This window comes from Talpa europaea, assembly GCF_964194135.1.
Source record: "Talpa europaea genome assembly, chromosome: 13".
Classification (NCBI taxonomy): domain Eukaryota; kingdom Metazoa; phylum Chordata; class Mammalia; order Eulipotyphla; family Talpidae; genus Talpa; species Talpa europaea.
Window position 1 is genome coordinate 32667044 of NC_140080.1, and position 21987 is coordinate 32689030.

General features: G+C 44.3%; 1 protein-coding gene across 1 annotated transcript in view; it reads right to left on the reverse strand.

The window, feature by feature from the left end:
• SIL1 (SIL1 nucleotide exchange factor) overlaps positions 1 to 17514 on the reverse strand; it is a gene marked incomplete at its 5' end in the record, with an annotated part of 153464 nt that extends 135950 nt beyond the window's left edge. The window contains 2 exons of the mRNA XM_084252564.1: positions 11212 to 11347; positions 17410 to 17514. Of these exons, the coding sequence (XP_084108690.1) occupies positions 11212 to 11347; positions 17410 to 17514 (241 nt within the window). The remainder of the gene's footprint in view (positions 1 to 11211; positions 11348 to 17409) is intronic.
• Between the last annotated feature and the right edge of the window lie 4473 nt (positions 17515 to 21987).

The following is a 21987-nucleotide window of genomic DNA, read 5'->3' on the forward strand; positions in this document are numbered from 1 at the left end:
TTTTTTAGCATTGATTTTTTTTTAAGTTAGAAAATACGGATTTGGGAACAGTAAATACTTGTGAGGAAGTTGTGTACTCAAATGGAAGATGATACTTTTCAGACCCCCCTGACAGCTGACTTCAATGTAAAAATAAAAACTCCAAGATTCTCCCAATGACAATAATGGCTTTCTTCTACAAACCTTCTATTAGCATGACAGAGATGACCACATCAGTCATAAGAAAAGTATGTGGCTCATTGGTGCCCAAGAAGAGCAGCAAGCAAAGTACTTGTTTTGTGCAAGAGCAAAGCACTTAAAACAGGAAGGAATAAATTGTTACATAGCTGGTTTTGAATTTATTTTCCTATCTTATGGATGATCAAACAGTGAACGTGGACATAGGGGTAGGCATCAGTCCACAGACACTGCCATTGTAATTGGTATATATATAGGGGGATACAACAGGCAGAATTTCATTTATAGTCCAAGAAACAGAAACCAGTAAATGTCTGATAACTAAGCCCTGCAGAGTCCTGAAGCCAAACAAGTGGCCTCTCCAGTCGCTGTGTGGCACTGCTGCAGGATCAGATCAGGGATATGTGTCTGTGTTGTTATCAGACCAATTATTTGCCTAGAGCAGATGTGCAGGGATTAAAGGGACAGGTGTGTGGGGCCCTCCACAAGAGCCTCCTTCTGACACAGGAGAGAGACTGAGTCAGCCATGATCTGCTGCACATGGTTCACCATTGCTGCTACCTAACAGGTCACCTGGACATTTACTTATTTCAAATTTTTATTTTGAAATAAATTGAGACATTAAAAATAGTTACCCATATCCCCTTCACTCATCTTCCCCTAATATTAACATCTTATATAACCACAGAACAATGACCAAAACTAAGAAACTAACACTAATACAACAGTAGCAACTGAACTATAGACTTCAGATTTCATCAGTTTATCCTCTAATTGAGGATATCATAATGCATTAAGTTGTCATGTCTTCCTAGTTCTTCTAATCTTTGAGAGCTCCTTAGTTTTTCTTTGTTTTTCCAGATTTGGACATAACTAAGGCATACTAGTTAATTATTTTTTAAATTGTAACTCAATTTGGGTCTGTCTGATGTCCAGTCATTTTTACTACAACAGAAATAAAAGCAACATGAACTGAGCTGTTACTAGGCACCTGGCTGCCACTATAGTAAACACTTCACGAGCTTACCTTATTTACGACTATAAACGACCATGAAACTGGTATTATTACTAGACCTATTTTACAGATGGTATTTCATTACAGGTATTTCATTAAACCTTAGTGGAATTAAGGAATTTTCCCAAGGCTACGCAGCTATAAAGGGCAGAACAGAGGTGTGAACCCAGGTAGACAGAGTCCACAATACTCTGCCTGCTATATTCAAGCACTGCCAACAACCAGGTGCCAAAATAGTGTGGACTCTGCCCTCCAGCAGTTCCTTCTCTGATGGAACTGTTGCCTTGAAGAAAGGGTAATCTAGACATTTTTCCCCAAAAGAGACAACTACTCTGCTTTCTAAGTTCTGCCCACACAACCAGAAATTTCTTTCTATTGACAAGAAGGAACTTCCTGGCCTAAAGACAAAAAAGAGGCCTATCTTCTCCTAAGACCTCACCCTGATGAGTACCAGTCTGAGGGGAAACATATCCGCAGTTGAGAACTCATTCAAAGTTTACGGAGACAGCCTCCCTGGTGGCGCAAGGGGTTAAGACACATCCTATGAATCTGTCCGCAGCCACTGCAGTATGAGTTCGATCCCCAGCCAGGAAGCTACCCACATGGCGCAGCAGACCTCTCCTGACTCGCCCGCTGCTCCTCTCAGCAGTGTATTTCGGTCAGTCAGTCTGCCTGTTCTGCTTTCCACTCTGTCTCTGGTGAATCCTCTCACCCTTCATATCTCTGGCCTGTACCCCGCATCTTGTATGCATAAATAAAAAAATCTTTAAAACACAAAAAAATGTTTATGGAGACACTGCAGTCACAGGATGAAAAAGAAAAAAAAATCTTTATGATTACTTCTTTTCCATGTGATGCCCAGAAATGTCCACTGATGGGTAATACAAGCTGACACCTCCTCTTTAGAATTAGGCTCTACGGAAAACTTGAGGCACATCCCATTCATGTAGCACAGGTAATACGTGTCAAGGGACAGGGCTGTGGAAGAAGAGCTGGGAAGATCTCCAGCTGCACTCCAGGATTTGTTTTTAATGCTTACGACTTCAAATCACTCAGTTCCACAAACTTGATTTTTCCCAAATCCCCTCTCTGGCAATGCTAATGTGCTTCTCCACTTGTTCTGACTGATCAACAAAATATGAGGAAGGACTGGGTTGGAAGTTACTTCTTTGATTTTGGCAGAATTGAGAAAATATTCCCCAGCTACACACACCCCTATCTATCCACCCCTGCCACATGCTACCCAGCTGCAGGTAGAGGTTAAGACAGCATGGGAGCAAAGGAGAAAGAATGGGCAAGCAACAAGGAAAAGATGAAGGGAGAAAGACTGAGAGCATAAAAAGTGAAGTGGGGGAAAGAGAAAAAAAGTAAGTTGTTCAATCTGAGTCACAATGGAACCAAGACTTTCACTGACATGCATTTAGCAGGGTTAGAGCATGTCAACAAATTCCAGAAAAGACATCTTTCCTTTGTCTTCTCTTCTCCCGTCTTCCTTTCAAACCTTGAAATGTACCCTCCATCTCCATCACTAAGATGGACTCCTGTAAATCAAACATTTCATTTGACTGTCCCTATTACTGCCAATTTTGTGCAAGAAAGAGTACCGCCCTTTGAAATCTACCATTCTCTACCTAACTCCAAGGTATCCTCAGCTAGCTATTTTGATCAATGGTCTTTAGGGAACAATTTCTCCAGGTTCTCCATCTGCAAATCTAAGAACGTGGATATCTAAAACTGCTAATAGCCTTCACACTGTATGCAGGGTAGCTTACTCCACTGTGTTTAAGGATACTTGGCCCTTTTCCTAAATTCTAACCTGGGAAACAAAAATGTGAAACTTTGAATAATTTCGCATCCTCTTGAATACTCCCCCCATGCCCACCATGTCAATGGCCTCCAAAATATCTCATATTTTATTCCCACAGAGGTCTCAATACTTCTGCTTTCAAGCAATAATCCTGCTGCTTCTATTTTCAGAAGAAATAAAGGAAATTCTGGGAAACCCAATGAAATCTAAGGTCCCTGCACTGACAGGTTCAAAAGAGAACCAAGAGAAGATGTAACCACTCTTTAGCGGAGGACCTTGTGATCTCCCTCAAACAACGTACACAAAGCAGCGAGCACAAGGGTTTCTCTCAGCCGCGTTAGTTTTCCTCCTTTCCCCAACAGCTATCCTAGAATCCCTGGGTCCTATGATACTAGAAAATCTCATCCTCTGTCCAAAGCCTGATTTGGCAAGACCTGATGACAGAATGGAGATTAAAAAGATGATGAGCCTGGGAAATTCAAGTCTTGGAAATCAGAAAGCCGGGAAAAATTGGAGATATACAGGAGCAAATTGAGGAAGCTTCTGTTAGGTGTGTTCAGGGTTCTGAGCTAAGCTGAGGATAATGAAAGAGAAGGACTCTACAGGGTACTTGAAGAATGAAGAGGTCAGGAGGAACCAGTGAAGAAGGTGCATAGGCAATCAAGAGGTCAGAATTAAGCATTGCCCAGCATCAGGAAGGGCCCAAGTGGCATATGACAGGCTCATCATATTCACAAGGCCACGACTTTCTATCTCTACCTACACAACTTTGCCTCAATGATCTCCTCTCTGGGATTTTAAATCTCTGTCAGCACTGGTTCATTTCCCTTCTCTCCATTCAGCTTCAATGACCCTATGTCGGGGGAGTCTTTCCTTCAGGCTCCTCCTCCGTGTCCTCACAGAGCTGTTTTTCCATCCAGGGGTCCTCCTACGCCAGAAACCCAGGCAGGCAAGTCTTTGTCAATGTCCACTATGGTTATCTCTATCACCAAAGACAGCAACCACAGTATTACAACATAAGTTTTTTTTTTTAATGACTATCTCTGAAATGATCATTTTATAATAATTTACTTCCTCCACTTATTTTCAAACCCCTCAAACCCAGGAGTTTATACCATCATGTCCCCATTTCTGTGAAAAAACTAAGCACGAGTGGACTCAACGACACAGTCATAACCTACACTTACACTTTCACATCTTTAGACTTACTGCATTCTCAGTTCTTATCTCTTACCTGCCCACTTTCTCCCTATCTCTGACAGAGGGGGAAGCTGCCCACCATTCCTTTATTCCCCTACACATTTCTGCCTCTCCGGCCAGGTAGATAAGCTCTTACTTTTAGGTCCTGTTTTTGCCATTCCCCTCCACCCGGGCTTCCTTACCTGTCTACTTCTCTACCTGGTGAAATACTAACTCCCTGAAAGTTCCCAATCAATTCCCATCTAGTGCTGTGAGAAAACTAAGAATGCAACACATTCTAGAGAAGAGTCTCTTATCCCAAGCCTGCTTAGTTCCAACCTTGGAGATGGCCTGAATAATCTCAGCCAGCTGGATGAGGCCAATATTGAAGAAAAGGGCAAGTCAGAGTGATAGCCAAGCCTTGGGCCTGAGGGTTGGGACTGGTTTTGGCAGCTAGTTTTTTATTTTCCTCACTCCGGTGTAAGTTTTTTTGTTTCAGCCACTTTGGACACCCCTGTCCTTGTGAGCAGAGACCATGCCACTCTGTTATGTACTCTTTATTAAACCTCTGAGAGAACAGGTGGAGAGAGGCAGAAGAAGGGGAGGATAAGGACCCAGGATGAGCAATAAACATACAAACCTATTACAAAGTGGACAGTCAACAGCTGCTCTCCATAAACACCCAAGTCCACATATTGCAAACCAGAGTCTGGCCTTCCCCCTTCAGGTAACGGAGGCCAAAGCCTGGGCAGAGATGCTCTGGTTCCAGCACCAAGCTCAGCCAGACAGTCTCAAAGTGGTCTCAGTCACTGCCAGGGAAGGCACAATGCCATGGCCTCCCTGCCCTGGCCTCCACCTGTCCCCAGGGAGGTGTGGGATTTGGCTGTAGAGGGGCAGTGGCCCCTCTTCATTCTAGAGCAGAGATATGGGCTCCACAAAGGGGAAATGAGTTCTCCCTGAAATAATATCTAAACTGCTCTCACGGGCCTTCTGAGGCTTTCATGTATTCCAGCACACCATCTTTTTCTCTCTCTCCCAGTACAGGGTAATATGGGGCCCCAGAAATTGCTCCTACAAGCCTCAAGAGGTCTGGGATCCTGCTGTGTCCCAAGCAGTTCTCCTGACAAACTCTTATTACCAAGGGGCAAAGGAGATGCTCAGAGTGGGGAATGCTTAAGGAAGGCGGGGGGGGGGGGGAGATGGCACAAATGCGGGAGATAGGCAGAAGTATAGGTAGAGAGAGGAACAAAAGAAGCCCTCAGGGAATCCCCAAAGATTTGCAAGGTTTCAAAGAGGAGGAAGAAGACACTCTGCAGAAGGAAGTAGCATCAAAGGTAAGCCCTGCTGAATACCTCATTTTGAAAAGTAGCTAGAGACAAAACTTGTATTTAACAGAGGAGACAGACTACCCCAACACCACCACAAAAACCATGCCGCTTGCTCTATCTAGTCCCTGCCCCATCTTTCCAGCACTGAACCTGGGGGAAAGATCAACCAACAAATGCCCCTAGCTAAGCCACCCCGCTCAGGTATTTTCTTCCTGGTGGCAGCCAGGAGCTCCCATTGCCCCACTCTGATGAGCCAAGGAGCATAGGCACAAACTGTCCTTAACCAACACTCCCACATTTGCCCAACACTCATGGGCCTTGAGGTGCGTATTTTCTGTGTGTGAAGAATGGAAGAGAAGCTAATCATATATACTCTTTGGCCATCCTGGGGAATGAGATGACCTGTAAGGAAAAGCCCATGAGGAGAGGGGAGGAAGGGAAAATCCTCTGCCTCCCAACCACAGAACTGAGGAGGTGGGGGCAGGCACTGGGAGCTTTGTCTTCCAATACCAGTTCTACTGAAGCCTGTGGTATAATAAAAAATATATTTGGTCTTAATCCCCAGCTCCAGGCACACAGAGCACCTAAAAACCCTTAGAGTTTCCTGAGCCAAAGGACTCTTTTGCTATTCCTGAGTTTATATTAATGGGATGGCTCTTGGTGGAAGGCTTTTGAGTAACATGAGGATTGGGGCTAGTCACCAGCAAGCCCAATCCCTGATTAGAGTTTGAACTTTTAGTCCAATCCCCTAACCTCCAGGGAGGGGAGGGAGGCTGGTGATTGAGTTCAATCTCTGTTGCTGATGATTTAATTAAATGTGCCTCTCTACTACACGAAAGCCCCTTAACAAAGTTCAGAGAGCTTCTGGGCTGGTGAATACCTCAAAGTGCTGGGAGGGCATGGAAGCTCTACTCACCCTATCCCTAAACACCTAGCCCTACACATCTCTTCCATTTGGCTGTTTCTGAGTTATTTCCTTTATGATAAACCAATAAACTTAAGTAAACTGTTTTTCCTGAGTTTTGTAAGCTAAATTATCAACCTGAAGAGGGGGCTGTGGGAATCCCCAGGGCATAGATGGTTAGTTAGAAGTATGAGTGGCCTGGGACTCATGACTGAACTCTGAAGTAGAAGCAGTGGGACTCAGCCCTTTAATTTATGGGACCTGACTACCTGGAGCCAGGCAGACAGTGTCAGAATTGCACTGAACTGTGGAACACCAACTTGGTATCCAAGGATTGGGAATCACACAGCCCCTTCCAAGCTGCAAGGAGTCGAAGGCCTCCCGGTGATAATCTCGCAGAGTCACCCAGGCCAGAGCCAGGTGCTCCTTCAGACAGATGTCCAAGGTCTACAGGAAATCAGACTCCTCTCTTAAATACTTGAAACAGAGTAGTTGGTCTACTATAAATGAGGTTTTTAAAATTCAATTCCCTCCTATTGCTCGTGCAGATCTGAAATGATCTGACCAGATGGCGGGTGCTCTGTAATTCTTGGATTGCTCTCATCAGTTGTTGATGATTTGGATATTTTTTCTTTTCCTTTTTTTTAACCCTCTCACATGAATGTGTTCCTGCACAAGCTTCCTGTGAGCTCCCATCAAGTCGGCTCTTTTTGCTAATGTCAATATTTCAGAGGTTCTCACAGCAGCCTGAAAGTCAGCTGAGGTCAATAAGAAGCCCCAGGTTTGAGGTTCCTGAGCCCATTGTGGGGCCAACATGCAGCTCAAGCTAATGAGCAGGAATGGGGGCCCTCTGCCCAGGCTGCCTCATCCCTTCCACTTCCCTTTCAGGGGCCAGGGAGGAAGCAAAGGTTTTGTTGGTTTTTGTTGCTGTTTTCAAATGATAATTATAGCCACTTATTGAATATTTCCTATGTGCGAGGCCCTGTGTATAACATTTTATAGATGTTAATTTTATATCAGTCTCACACCATCTCTGTGAAGTAGGTATTGTCATTCCTATTTTCCAATGAGTAAAACAAAGCTTCAGAGATTCTAAGCATCCTGGCCAAAGCCACACAGAAAGAAGAGAACTGAAGGTAGTATTGGAGGTTCAGCATCCTAAAATCTGTGTTACTGATTCCACAGTTATAGAGAAGAGGCCCTAATCTTCCCAGACCATTCTCTGTGCCCACATTTAAAGCACAAGACACTTCCACCAGGATATTCCAAACATTTGGTGGCTTCTTCTGTTTCTGCTTCCTCTATTAGGCCATAAGCTTCTGGACAGCAGTGGTCATGTCCCAGACAAACTAGGTATGAATTCTGATTCTATCACGAATTGGTCATTTGGCTAAGTCACTTCTTTCACACTCAGTTTTGTATATAAAAATGAGGGTCGTTACAGTCCCTGCATTCAAAGGATAACTGGCACAGTTGATGCTCGGTAAATGTAAGATTATCTGCATCTCCAGCTAGCAGTACAGTGCTGGAGACAAAACAAGATCTCAGAAAATGCCTGGGGGGGGGGGGGGGCAGAAGTCCACTAGAAAATACCAAGGAGCTGTGACTGGCTTTCTATAATAAACACATAGGCACCAAGTCCTGGGGTATAGGGGTCCTCAGCCACATGACAAATTGTTGAGTTCCATGCCCAGAACCCATAGGAACCTGCCAACAAACAGCTTTCCTCTGCTTGCTTGTGAACAGCTGATGCTGAATCCACACTCAAATGCTTGCTGTGCCTCCGTAAGGTGAGACAGATCCCAAAATAAACCAGAAGAAAGAGAGACAGGAAAATCACTTCCAGGAACAAGCAGCTCACAGTGAGGATGCTGACAGTAATAACAGAGAGAGGCAGACTTTGGGACAGCGGCCTGCAGATACTCCAGGGCTAAGTGGCTGGCACCCAATTCTCACCAGGCCTGGTGGGAAGTTCCACGAGGTCATGGGCTTATCCCCTGGTGTCCCTGGAAGGCTGGAAATCTGCCTTCCAATGAACCCAGATCTTGTACCCCAGTATATCCTTGGAGGCCTGAGGGGACAGAAGGTACTAAACTGGGATCAATAACCGTCAACACAAGGTAGTCATTTTGCCATATTCTTCAAAGTTCCTGAAAGAAAGACCATCATCTTTCTGAGCTACATCCCTGACTCTCAGGTAGAAACGCTGGGCTAAACTCTTCTGCTCCCTCATCAAAATCTCTGTAGAGGGTGACCATATAAGTCTCTCCTTCACAGTGCAAGTTCCTTTTCCCATCGAATGCCAGAGAACAGGAAGGCTAAAACAGTGATGATCCTCCTTGGCAGCCAATTCCATAATTGAGTTTAAGGAGTGGCACACAAATGGAGACTCTGCTGCTTAAAATCAGAACTGCTATGTACTGAGTGACATCCCCAAGTCGAGGATCCTCACCACACCTCTAGAGAGTAGGCAGGGCAGGACATTTCTCATTCCCCCCATGTCACCAATTTCCCCTACTTCCACATTACCAACGGTGAAACTGAAAGGCAGAAGAATTTAGTGACTTGCCCCAAAAAATGTGGACCCAGGACTGGCTATGTCTAAAGTCTATCCCCTTTATCACTAAATTACACTCCTCTCCCCACCCCCTGCCCACCCCCTATTTATCAACCCATCAAAAAGTTCCCAGAACTGGTTACACCACTTTTAACATTTAAGGAGCTGTTCTGAAAGCTTACAGGCAGCATTTAGAACATGGTGAATTAAATATTATACTCTGAAGTCAAGAGCCAGATACCCACACAAACCACTGAGAGATCGAATTCCCACCAATAGACATACATACAAAACTATCTCAACATACACACAGAACACCTCAGTCATGTACCGAGGCCTAGCAGAGACCTGCTGCAATGATCTGATTCCCCAGTGCCAAGCTCTGAATCATCCCACATCAGATCCCAAGGCCACAACAAGCCTCACACCTAATCTTCCCTCACCTGTCAAACTTGGGCAACGTGTAGACAAAAAATATTCTTGGGTAGTTTTTAGGAGACGCAGATATGACTGGAACCACAGTGGCTTTGGACCCTGAGGTGCAGGATCTGAGCGTCAATGCTCAATCCCTATATAACAGACTTTGGGGCAACTTCAAGAAGTTTGGAGCAGAAAATATTTCAAGAAATTCTTGAGAAATTGGAAGGCAAAGGTTAATGTCAGTGAGGCATCCAGTTAAATGTAAAAAAACAGTGCTCCATTCTAATTCTCCAGGAGGCACTCAGAGTTCTACACCTACTCTTGTCACATGAGTTCTGGTTTTCCCCCAACTCAAAGACACAGAAAAGGGCTCTTATGCTTAGCCATTAACAGAGGGCTTGGCAAGGACCTCCGGTCAGACTTGTAGGACTGTTCTGAAATGTGGACTAGACCTCTGATGGTGCTACAGGAACAGATAGGGTTGAAGCATGGGCATAGGACATCAATCGCCATTTGGGCCAGGCTTTTGCATGGTTAAAACTGGTACAAGCACTTTTACCTCATAAAACCAGCATAATATCCATCTTCTACTCCCTACCCCAAAGGGCTCCTCTAATTTTAGTCCTCAGGGATCAGGGGACTTTAGTTCCCTGAAATCAAAGATCTCAGAGACGCTGGAGGAGGGAAGCCAGAGGTTGGATCTGCTGAACCCAGTACCTCTGTTCCTAAAAGCTCCCTCTACCCAACTTTATTACTCATAGGTGATGTGCTTGGTGCTTCATCACTCTTTGGTGGCAGCAACTACCAGTAGGCAAGTCCAGCAGGAGTGCTATTACTACTAGAATGTTGGCTGGCACAGCAAACACTGCCTCTTCCAGCACAGCAGCACTGGGGCAGTAAGAACACGGTGATGAGTATCAATCAGCAAGGAGCTCATGAAACAATATCCTGGCAGCTGCCAGGGTTTACCATTCACCTAGCCATGGGGCAGAATACAAAGAGCCTACTTCTGAGAACAGGCCTGAATGTCACTATAGAGGGGCTCCAGTCAAGACAGCTGGGAGTAGAAGGACAAGTGGGAGGAAGCTGGGTTCAGGCTCTGGAGGAATGACTTAGGATAAGAGGTGAATCACATAGGTCAAGTTATCCAACACCTCCTAGCATCAATGTTTCCATCTGAAAATAAAGATAGTAACGGTTCCTATTATTGTGAAGCATGAACAAGACTATACACAAGAAGCACTGAACAGAATACCTGATTATGACAAACACTCCACAATTGCTGGCTATTTTCATTATTATTTTAAGCTCTGAGTCCAAGCTTATAAAAGGGTTAGAAATTTGTCCTTCTGAGAATGACCCATTTAAAAACCAGGCCAGAACCAGCCCATTTCTTGGCACAGGTTCCTTTAGCAACAGAACACTTCTGCCCCACACTGATGCTCAGGACTCTCCTGTGAACAATATTTCAGCTGCACTGAGCCGAGCAGCAGAGCCCAAAATAGCACTTGCAGAGCAAGGCACATGTCATTACCTCTCCTGTGCTTCAGAAGTGCAAGGGAAGAAAGTTTTCAATCACTTGCTCAGAAAGCTCGGCCACCCACCACCTCCCTTCCTTCCAGGGCACTCAGATGCCACAATCTCTGTTCTCCTGGAAAATGAAGGCCCCTGAGACTGACAGCAGCAGTCACCACTCCGATAGACCACACTTTTCCCTCTGGTGGGCCAGAGAGTGGCTGCTCCTATAAAGCAGGCCTGTGGGGACAAAGGACACATGCAGTTTCAATTCAGAGTGTGTTCACGGAGACGGGCTGGACTCTGTACCTGGTCGAAGGACCTGCCACTCGTGGGTGGGGTGAAGCACCTCCAGGACCTCAGATTCCAGCTCCTCCTCCTTGGTGGTTTCCTTTCTCTCCGTGTCTTTGGTGCTGCTCTTCTCTGGGCTTGTCAGTGCGAACCCCTTCAGAGAAAAGAAAACGGCATGACCCACCACATTCAGACACCAGGCAGAAAGAAAATGGCCTGAGGTTTTTCATTTCTCCTCCATACCCCACTCCCCTTCCCAGCCACGTTTGGACCTTTCACAAGGTTAGCTACAGACCCAGCACAAGTGAGGTGACACAGTTAATTGAACACAGCATGTTGTTGCGTGTATATGGGCCTTATGTATGTGCATAAGGAAAAATTTTCCATATTCAAGGTGATTAAGGGAACATACAGAAAAGAGGGATTGGTAAAGGAGACAAGAAGAGCTTTTTTTACTTGCTACTTTACTGTACTGTTTGATGTGTAAAATTGCTACCTATTACTCCTGCAATTAAAAACATAAAGATATGTATCAAAGAAAAAACATACATATGAACTGGAGAGAAAGGCTCAAATGACCAATAAAGATGTACAAAAGCTGGCGGTTGAGGTTCAGCCGATTCCTAGACAGCCCAGCAGGGCACAGTGAGGGCCCTGGCAGTGCCCCAGGTGCCTACAGGGCATAAATGACCTCTTGGGACACTGCAATCCAGAGGGGTTGCAAATGGGAAGGTGAGCTGTCCAGCTGAGCTGAGGGAGGAAGGTTCCTAAAACCTGTTTCTTGGATTAATGAGATGGTGTCTGTGGAGCAGTTTGAGCTCAGGAGACAGAGATGCAAGAAAAATACAAAGTATTATTCATCTTGCTCCTTCCCAACCTCCCATCTTCCCATCCCATTTTTAAACCTGTTCTTGCATAAAAGCAGTAAAGCTTCAGGAAATTGGAACCAGAGGGCTCCAGAACTCTGGGAAATTACATTTGGGAGCGTAAGGAGGAACTCACACTAGCACACTGGGAGGCAATTTGAGCCCTCCCACCTCCCTACCATCGTTTTCCCTCCACATCTTCCCCTAATAATAGTAAGTATATTTTGTGGGTTCCTCCTATGAACTCAAATCTGTGCTAGGTATGTTACATAGTTCTCTCTTCCGTCTCCTAACCACCCCAGCCCTGCAAAGGAGGTAACTATGCATCTCTTTCAAGCAGTGCCCCAGCTCTAGATAAACACCCCACCTGCCTGGTTCCCTCAGGGTCTGATCTTTAATTAGTTGCAAAAAGAAAGGTTATGATGTCAAGGTATTGATGATGACATGGTATTGATGATGACAATATAAAGCCCCTCCAAAGATCTTTACATTTTAATAGGAAATAAAGGCATGAAATTCAGACAGCAGAATTTCAAGTCTTGTTAGGACCAGTAAGGAAAACACCTTAGGCAAGAAAAGGTCCTCAAATCACGTAACAACAATGAGAAGCACAGCACAGTGTTACCAGAACCCAAAGCTTGAATACAGTTTCTTGCAACTCCGGGAAAGTTATTTAACTTTCTAAATCTCAGTTTCCACACTCGTAAAGTGAAAATAATAACATGTAGCTCACACATTAGATGAAGTACTACCCTGAGTATGACAGCTGCTACGCATTTTTCTTGTAAAGGCAATGACAGGTTGGATGGGTCTGTGCTGTGACATCCAACACTGACTACACAAAATGGCATTGTTCAGGTAAGTCGGGTTTGGGATTGTGTTCACCAGTGCAGCCTGGCCTGTTAAACTCTTCTGAAACCTTCAGCTTAAAATTTGCACTCATCTGAGCTCAAAAGAAAATCAGGAACAGAAGACTAAACATGCTTGTGTGAGTAAAGACAGACTGTCAGGTGGCATTCCATAGCCTGAGGGCATGGGTATCCAACTTTTAACAGCCAAGTTTCCAGAGACAGGCACTGGGTCCATCTCTTTCACCACTACACTCCCATGACTAGCACAGGGGCTTTGTTTGAAATCACTGAACAAAGGAAAGAAGGAACACCTCCCTCCTACAGGCAGCCATGTGTCGCAGGCAAGAATGCCTGGGACTGAGGCAAGCCCAAAGTAGCCAAGACCACCAGAAGCCAGACACCAGACCACTAAGTCTTTGTGGCTCTGGCACCCAGCCTCTGGTCAGCCTCTGCCAGAAGCACCACACAGTGTGTGGTAGGACGAGGAGAATGTTAATTTCCCCTCAGAGGTGAATGAGTCAAATGCCCCCAGGGATCAGGGAGGGATGGCTGTAAAGAAGCCTCTCTGACAAGGTGTAAAACAACAGGACCTGAAGGGACTGTGGACCTCCAGCCTTGACAAAGGAACGCAGCTGCTATTCAGCAGGCCCACCACTGCCATGAGGCATTCAACTTGAAGAGAAACAGAAATCTGGATTTTTATGTCACATTTTCTTATTTTTAGAACAGTAAGAGAGCCAAACTAAATATCTCTAAGCTTTAAATCCCAATTCTGGCTTTAGTGTACTACTGGCCAGTAACTTCTGGCAGGTGTAGTCATAAGTGAGCAACCCAATTCTCATCATCAAGGGAAGCAGAAAGAGGCAAAGGGAATGGGGATGATGGATGAGAATATGGCAGAAAGACTTTCAAAATCTGGGTAGGGCTAGTTAGTGTTCATTTTAACAACTGCGGGCCAGGAAAGTCTCTTTTTCTAGATTTCTTTAACACAGTTAACTGAGTACTTTCAAGAAGAAGGATTCGAGTAAGATTGATGAACCTCTAAGCCACATGCTTCAAGCTCTCAGAAGAATAAACACTAAACACTTTTGCAACAGTCCTTTCACTGCTCAAAATGTTTTTTGAGCTTATTCTTGGTCTATCATTTCTGAACCAGGTTTTAAGCTGTATACACATAGACACACACACAATTTGCCATTATTTTACAGTACATTTCGGTTTTCAGTGAGTGTGATAAAAATTGATGCTCCCCTATCTGATTAGCTCACCTTGTTCACCAAATCTGACAGTCAACTGTCTACACAAGTCACATCTGGCAAGCACTGAGGGAAATCAGTCACATGATCAAGCTAGTCAGTCAGTTCAAAAGTGTAACTCCAGAAAAGGTTTTGAAGAAAAGCAGCATTACAGGGATGAGATTATAATGATGACAGCAGTAATCATTTATTGACATTTGCCAGATGCCCAGCACTGGGCTAAAATGCCCTCCATGCCTCACAATTCATCCAAGTTTCATCTGTGAACACCTACTTTTATTCCCATTTTCCAGCTGAAAATCGTACTGCTGATAAAAGCAGAGCAGAGATTTAAGTCCAGGTCTGCCTGGCTCCAAAGTCCAAGCATAGACCCTGACTCACTTCTGAGTTTCTGTTCTTAGACATGGGTCCCAACTGTTGTGCCCTGGATGCTGAGGGAAAGAAATGAGGGCAGTAAGAATACCATAGCACATCTGCCAGCATAGCCCCTTCCCAAGGGAAGGTTTTTGTAGAATAGGTGAGAAAACAAAGTCCCAGAGAAACAACCACCTTCTCTCTGCCAGGGCAGTGTCCTGAATAAGAGAGGAAGACCAAGAGCGAACAAAGACAGGCCAGGCCGTGGTCAGCTCTGAAGTAAATCCCAAACTCTGGTGCCCTCTCAGCTGACTTCTCAGGGTTCTCTTCATGATGAATCCTCAGTACACTCTTCTCTTTGCCACCACCAATCCAAACACCAATTTCTTCTCAACTGACTGTCAAGAATTCCCACCTAAGGTGTTAGCTGACAACGGCTTACCACGACAACCGCTTACCACGTCACACTTCCTTGCATACGTATATGAATAAGAGAGTCTTAAAGACCAAAGCCTTCAAGATCCAAGAGAATGAATGAATCTCTAATGGTAAATTGCTAGATACTGTGACAGAGACAGGCTGCGGTGCAACATTTTGGGACAGCCTACCAGACAGTCCCAAATTAAAGTGAGAAATAGCCATTCCCTTACTGAAAATAAAAGCTGACTTTTATTGACCATCCATTGACCATACTGTGCCAGTGCCAAGTCTGGGTACTTTATATCAATAGTCACATTTAATCGACACTAAAATCTTCAGAGGAAGGTACCAATCCTGTTTTACAAATAAGGAAATACAAGTCCAATTTCCAAAGTAGATGGCTAAAGGGTGTTTGCCAAGTGCTCCTTCCATTGGGTTCCACTCGTTTCCTCACCGTTCACCATGATCATTCACTTTTTGAAGAACTCCAGCATACCTCAAAACCACATCCCTTCAGCATTCACTGCTCCTAAGATGTGATATCCCAGGGAGGTGTTATAGCATTAGCCAGAAGGGAGAACATACAATGATACACCCAGCCGACCCCTCCTGGATGACCACTAATCTGCACAAAGGCTCATGGGGAAGACAATTCCAGGTCACCAGGAGCACTTGCCTGGACACCAGGCTCTGAAGAAAAGGATCATAATCACCCCTTCCTCTCTCCCTGCCCATTTTCACTTCTGTGAAGGTGGCTGGCTGCATAATTTGGATTTTAAATGCTATCGGGGCAGCAATTTCTATAGTATGAGAGAAAAAGATGCTTCAACTCCTACTTGTGTTCAGCACATGATGAAAGATTATGACAAATGGATACGGCTTAAGAACAGACATAAGGATAAAAGCAGTTTCTGTTGATGAAAGTCAGTATTAACATTTTTCTGAGACTAGACTCAATAGAGCTAATATAAATGGACCAGAATAATTATGGTTCTGAAAGCGCGTCTGTTTGGTTGGATTATTATCCAAAAAGGACTTATTAACACACGGTCCTTAAGTAAATTCATCAGCACATGTTTATTAATTGTACATCTGCCAAATCTCATTATGAGGAGCACCCAGGTTCTTATGAGTTGCAGGTATGAGGGGACACAACCCTGATCCCTTGAGACATTTGGGTGCTTTTCTGAGCCAGGTTATGTCAGAAACAGACTCATTCTTATGCTGTGGCCAGGCCCCACAACTCAAGGGTCACTGGGATCCCATTCTCATTGTTCTTGAAGAGGAAGCCAAAGGAAAAAAAAGGTACAAACAAGATCTTAGCAGAGAACACTAAAAACTCGAAAGAATTTGTGACTCTTAACTGAACATTCTCTCCTGCTCACAAAGTAGAGAGAAAACAAATGACTTCAGAGAGAAGGTGGAAGCTTGCCATGAGCCAGAGGTGAATCTCAGCAGAGCTGGATTGTTATTAAATTCATCACAATTGTCATTTGCACTTCAAGGGCCTCCCAGGCCAAAGCCTCTAGCACTTTACCCAACATTTAGTGGGAGTCCCTGTGGTTAGGAAGGTGGCTAGAGAGCCATTAATAGAGCCGACAGTCAGGGCTTCTCAAGGGAGGGGAAAGAGAGGGCACTGGGTCAAGGACAGGCAGGTACTGGAGGAAGCCAAGAAACAGGGTTCAACGTCATGCAGCCAGACCTAGATCATGGCCTTCTCGGGCATTCTCTTCCTGCCTGTGGCAAAGACAGAAATCCTGAGCAATAAGGTACAGGTTAATAAAGAAAGGACAAGGAAAAAAAAGAAAAAAAAGGAGGAAAGAGAATACAGAGATATGGGCAGAGTGAGCAAACACCAAGAAGAGGGGAGCCGAGGAAGAAGCACCCTTACTTGAAACTGGTGCTCACGACAGCACCCAGCTCCTGGGAAGAACCCTGACTTTCCCAGTTCTGCCACAAACTAGCTGCATGATTCTGGCCAAATTACTCTCTGAACCTTAGCATCTCTCTGAACCTTAGCATCTACTCCTTCTCTAAATGAGAATAATAATTATAGTTGTCTGCTTCATAGAGATGCTGGGGAGATTAAGAATATATAGAAAGCCCCTAACCCCATGGGCTCTTGTATCAAAATCTCAAAGATTTTGTGATTTTTGTTGTCATTTGGAGCAGGAGGCCCTTGAAGTGCAAATGACAATTGTGATGAATAATAACAATCCACTTAATCAATGGTACACAGTAAAGTTATTATCATCATCATATTTTCCCAAAGGCAAACTGTGCCATGACCTTTAAACAGAGGCCAGGGGACTCAGGGATGGGGAATAAGAATATATACTCTGTAATCCAATGCTGGTCATATTCCTACTGGAACAATAAAACCTCACCCACTCCCACAGCAGCCCTCGTGACATGAAGGCTTTTCTATGACCCCAATAGGGATCCCTTTACTTGTGATAAGACACTTACCAGGTCCTGATGACTAAGGCAGAAGGTGAAGCAGCAAGCCATCAGCAGCCCAAACAGCATACACAGAGGTGCCATCCCAGATAGGGGCAAGGCATGGGAAGGCATATTCAGAGACCTGAGGAATGTAAACATAGGAAACAGAAGGTCAAGAAAAAATTGGTGCCTGACCTTCCAGCACGGTGGCTCCCATGATATCACTTGTTCAGTGGATGAATACCGATATCACAGGTGCCATACCACAGGGCAGATCAATGTGAAGTAAACCTTCGCTTCCCATAGGGAGTCCTGTCACAAAAGGGGAGCTATGCCTTAGCTGGAACTGCATAGGCAATGACAAGTCTTGCATGAGCTACTATATCCTGCTTCCGTCCTTCCTCATTAACAACTTGTTATTAGGTTGCATAGAGTGGTTTTAACTATGGAGAAGAGAAAAGGAAACTAACTGATCTGTATATGGACAGAGATGGGCCCAAATCTGAAAAAGCCTTTATAACCATTCACTTCTCAACCATAACCACTTTTAACACTTGGTAACAGATGCCATCAGCATCCCCCCAAACCACTAACAGTCAATATTCCCAAACCACAAAACCTTTCACATTTCTTTTCACATAGTCAAACCAAAGTGCAGGTAGGTGTCAAAATTAAAATGACTGACAATGAATATCCCTCAGTCATGGAATGAAGATTTAATATTGTTAAAATGACAATACTACCCAAAGCAATATGCACATTCAATGCAATCCCTATCAAAATCTCAAAGATCTTGTGTTTTGTTGTTGCTGTTTTTTTTTTTAAAGATTTATTTATTTATACAAGAACCGGGGTACAGGCCAGATGTGCAGGAGGGTGAGAGGATTCACCACAGACACAGTGGGGAACAGAACAGGCAGACTGACGAAATACACTGCTGAGGGGAGCAGCGGGCGAGACAGGAGAGGTCTGCTGCACCATGTGGGATTCTGCAGCGTGGGTTCAATTCCCCGCCAGCCAGGGAGAAACCCACATGGCGCAGCAGACCTCTCCTGTCTCGCCTGCTGCTCCCCCCCAGCAGTATACTTTGGGCCAGTCTGCCTGTTCTGCTCCCCACTCTGTCTCTGGTGAATCCTCTCACCCTCCCGCACTTCTGGCCTGTACCCCAGCTATTGCATAAATAAAAAATAAATCTTAAAAAAAAAAAAACACTATCCTATGATCCAGCAATTCCACTCCTAGGAATCTACCCAAAGAACACAAAAATACTAATTCAAAAGGAAACCTGCACCAGTGTTTACTGAAGCACTGTTTATAATAGTTAAGATTCAGAAACCCAAATGCCCATGAACAGATGAATGGATCAAGAAGATGTGGTATATACATACAGTGGAATACTCAGTAATTAAGAAAAGATAAACTCATGCCATTGTGCACTATGAATGGAGCTGGAAGGGATTACATTAAGTGAAATAACTCAAGGAAAAAGATGAGTATCAAATGGTTTCACTTATACATGGAATATAGAGAAATCAAACAAAGGGTCAAGACAAAACTTGCAAGCTAACTATAGATCTGAGGCATACAGCAGTGGAGGGAGAGAGGGCAAAACAGGGGAAGGAGGAGCACAAGGGACAGTGGAGATGGATCACGGGTTCTGTGGTGATAGAACTATGGTGACTATACCTGAAGGAAGAAATCAAAACTGTACAAAAATAAACAACTGTGTAAGAAAATAAATAAATTATTAAAAATTTAATTATAAAAAGGAAATAAAATAGAAACACAGAAATAATCACATATATGATCAAGTGATATTCAACAAGGGTGCCAAGGCCTTTCAATGGGAAAGAGCAGCTCTAAAAAAAAGTGCTGGGAAATCAGATATCCATATTGCAAAAGAAAGAAGTGGGTGTTTCCTTTATACCGTATACAAAATAACTCAAAAATGGGTTAGAACTAAATTTAAGAGCAAGAACACTTAGGATTCACATGTCCAGAAGGCCAGACTGTGGGTCTCTCTTTTCTGTGGCAGCAGAACAGTGTGTGCCCTGCCAGAGTCATGGCAGGACAGATAGTTAGAAAGTTTCTTCCCCTCTTTGACCAGTATTAGTTGAAAAGAGCTCAGCTGAAACGATAACCAAAGGAGGCACTATGCTTCCAGAAAAATCTCAAGGAAAAGTATTGCAAGCGGGCCTCCCCGGTGGCACAGCGGTTGAGCGCTGGGTTGCGAAGCTGCCCGCGGCCTCTGCAGCGCCAGTTCGATCCCCGGCTGCTCCCCGGCCACCGGAGGAGGGTCCCGCATGGCGCGCAGACCTCTCCTGCCGCCCGCTGCTCCCCCTCAGCAGTGTACTTTGGTCCTTCTGCCTGCTCAGCTCTCCGCTCTGGCTCTGGTGAATTCTCTCACCCTCCCGCGCTTCTGACTGTACCCAGTGCATGTATAAACAAAACAAACAAATAAAGAAAGAAATAAAACATGCCTCTATTAAAAAAAAAAAGAAAAGTATTGCAAGCAACAGTAGTAGCTGCTGGATTTGAGCTCTAAGAGAAACAGTGGAGAGAGTCGATCAGGTAGAGTGACAGCTGGAGGTCTAGTTCTTCTGGAATAAGGAAGCGCCAAAGTAATTCTAGACAAGGATTATTTGAGAGACAGTGACATTCTTAGAAAGTATGTAGACTGAAATCACGATTGAAATGGGATCATGTGAAGCTGCCCATTCCACCGAAATTCTGAAATCTTTCATCATGCAAATAATTTCTGTATCTCTTTATAATAAACTAAAATAAAGCTATGCCAACTTTGTGTGTGGCGGGGGGGGGAGAACACTTAGAAGAGAGCATAAGGGAATTTTCATGACCTTGGATGAGATACCATTTAACATCTATCAGAATGACTATATATACGTGTGTGTGTGTATAAAAAATAGAAAATAACAAATGCTGACAAGGAAATGGAGAAATTGGAGCCATTGTACATAACCTGTGGGAATGTACAATGGTGCAGCTGCTGTGGGACATGGTTTGGCAGTTCCTCAAAAAGCTAAACATAGAATTACCATATGATTCAGCAATTTCACTCCTAGGTATATATTCTACCCAACATCTGAAAACAGTTACTTACTCCCACATGCATGTACATAGCAGCATCATTCATTGTGTATATTCATATAACACCTTATTCACAGTATCCAAATGGTGGAAATATGCCAGGTATGAATCAACAAATAAGTGGATTCTTTTTAATGTTGTTATAGATACAATGGAACATTATTCAGCCATAAAAAGAATGAAATTCTGATACATGGTTCAACATGAATAAAACTAGAAGACATTGTATCATATCAAATGAAATAAGCTAGACACAACAGTAGAGATATTGTGTGATTCTACTTAAATGAAATATCTAAACAGGTAAATTCAGAGGGACGGAAAGTAGATTAAAGGCTACCAAGGGCTGGGAGAGGAGAAAAATAAAATTATTGCTTAATGGGTATAGGGCTTCTGTTTGGAGTGCTGGAAAAATGGTGGCCAGTAAACTGAAATGAAGTCAACAAAAGTTAATCCAAAGTGATAAATGATCTAGGTTAAAAAAGCATAAAGAAAAAAAAAAAAACAATGCCTTAGAAAAACTCAAGACATGGGAAAGGAGAAGGCGAGAGTACAAAAGCAGGCAGGAGGAGAAGACAATGGACTACAGTGGAGGACTATGGGTGCTCTGGTGGTGGAAAATTATGGTGACCACACCAGAGGGGAGAAATCCCATACTGTGGAAAAATGAACAATAATGTTTGGGGGGGGGGGAAATAAATTAAAAAGAAAAACTCAGAACAAGTCAGTATTAGCCCCACCCCCTTATAAAATGTTTGCATGTTGATCATTCCATTCCAATTCACCTCCTTACTCAACTTACTCAATAGAGGTTTACTGAATGAGTAGTAGGGAACATCTCTGAAGAATACAGCAGTCACCTTTTTCAGTCCTCTTTCCTACCACGCTCCTCCCTATTCTGTCTCAAACTGATCCTGTGACATGACCGCAATGGGGTTCCAAAGCCTGCCTGAACCCATTCTCAGAAGCCATCACCCTTCTGCCCGGTCCACACCTTCTCGGGGGCAGATGGAGACTTTCCCTGAGGACATCTGGAGCCATGAAGGAAAACAGCCCTGCTGGACCGGCACTGTGCTAAAAAAGCACAGCCAAATGGAAAAGCTAAGGCTCGGGGACTAAAAATAGCTGCTTACACTCACCCAGCAGCAAAAGTCTTTGCTTTCTGCCAGTTTCTCCCCTCTTTTTTCATCGACAAAATGGAACGGCTGAGTGCCACATGAGCGCCCCCAGCAACCTGGCTCCCTGGTACACTAATCACACTGAAAGATGAGTGAGTTCACAGGATGGCACTAGAATCTAAACAGGTGCCTGGCCATGCCTGGGTGTGAAAGAGGGAGAGAAGCCAGGCTGGGTGCATATGAACAAGGGGCAAGAGGTTACCACATCAGGGTTGAGAAGACTGAAAAGGCCCAGGGAGATCCCAAGAGAACACAGTCCTAGAACTTACAACAATGCCCCATACCCTGCACAACCCTGAAGCCTTAACTGTGGGGGGAA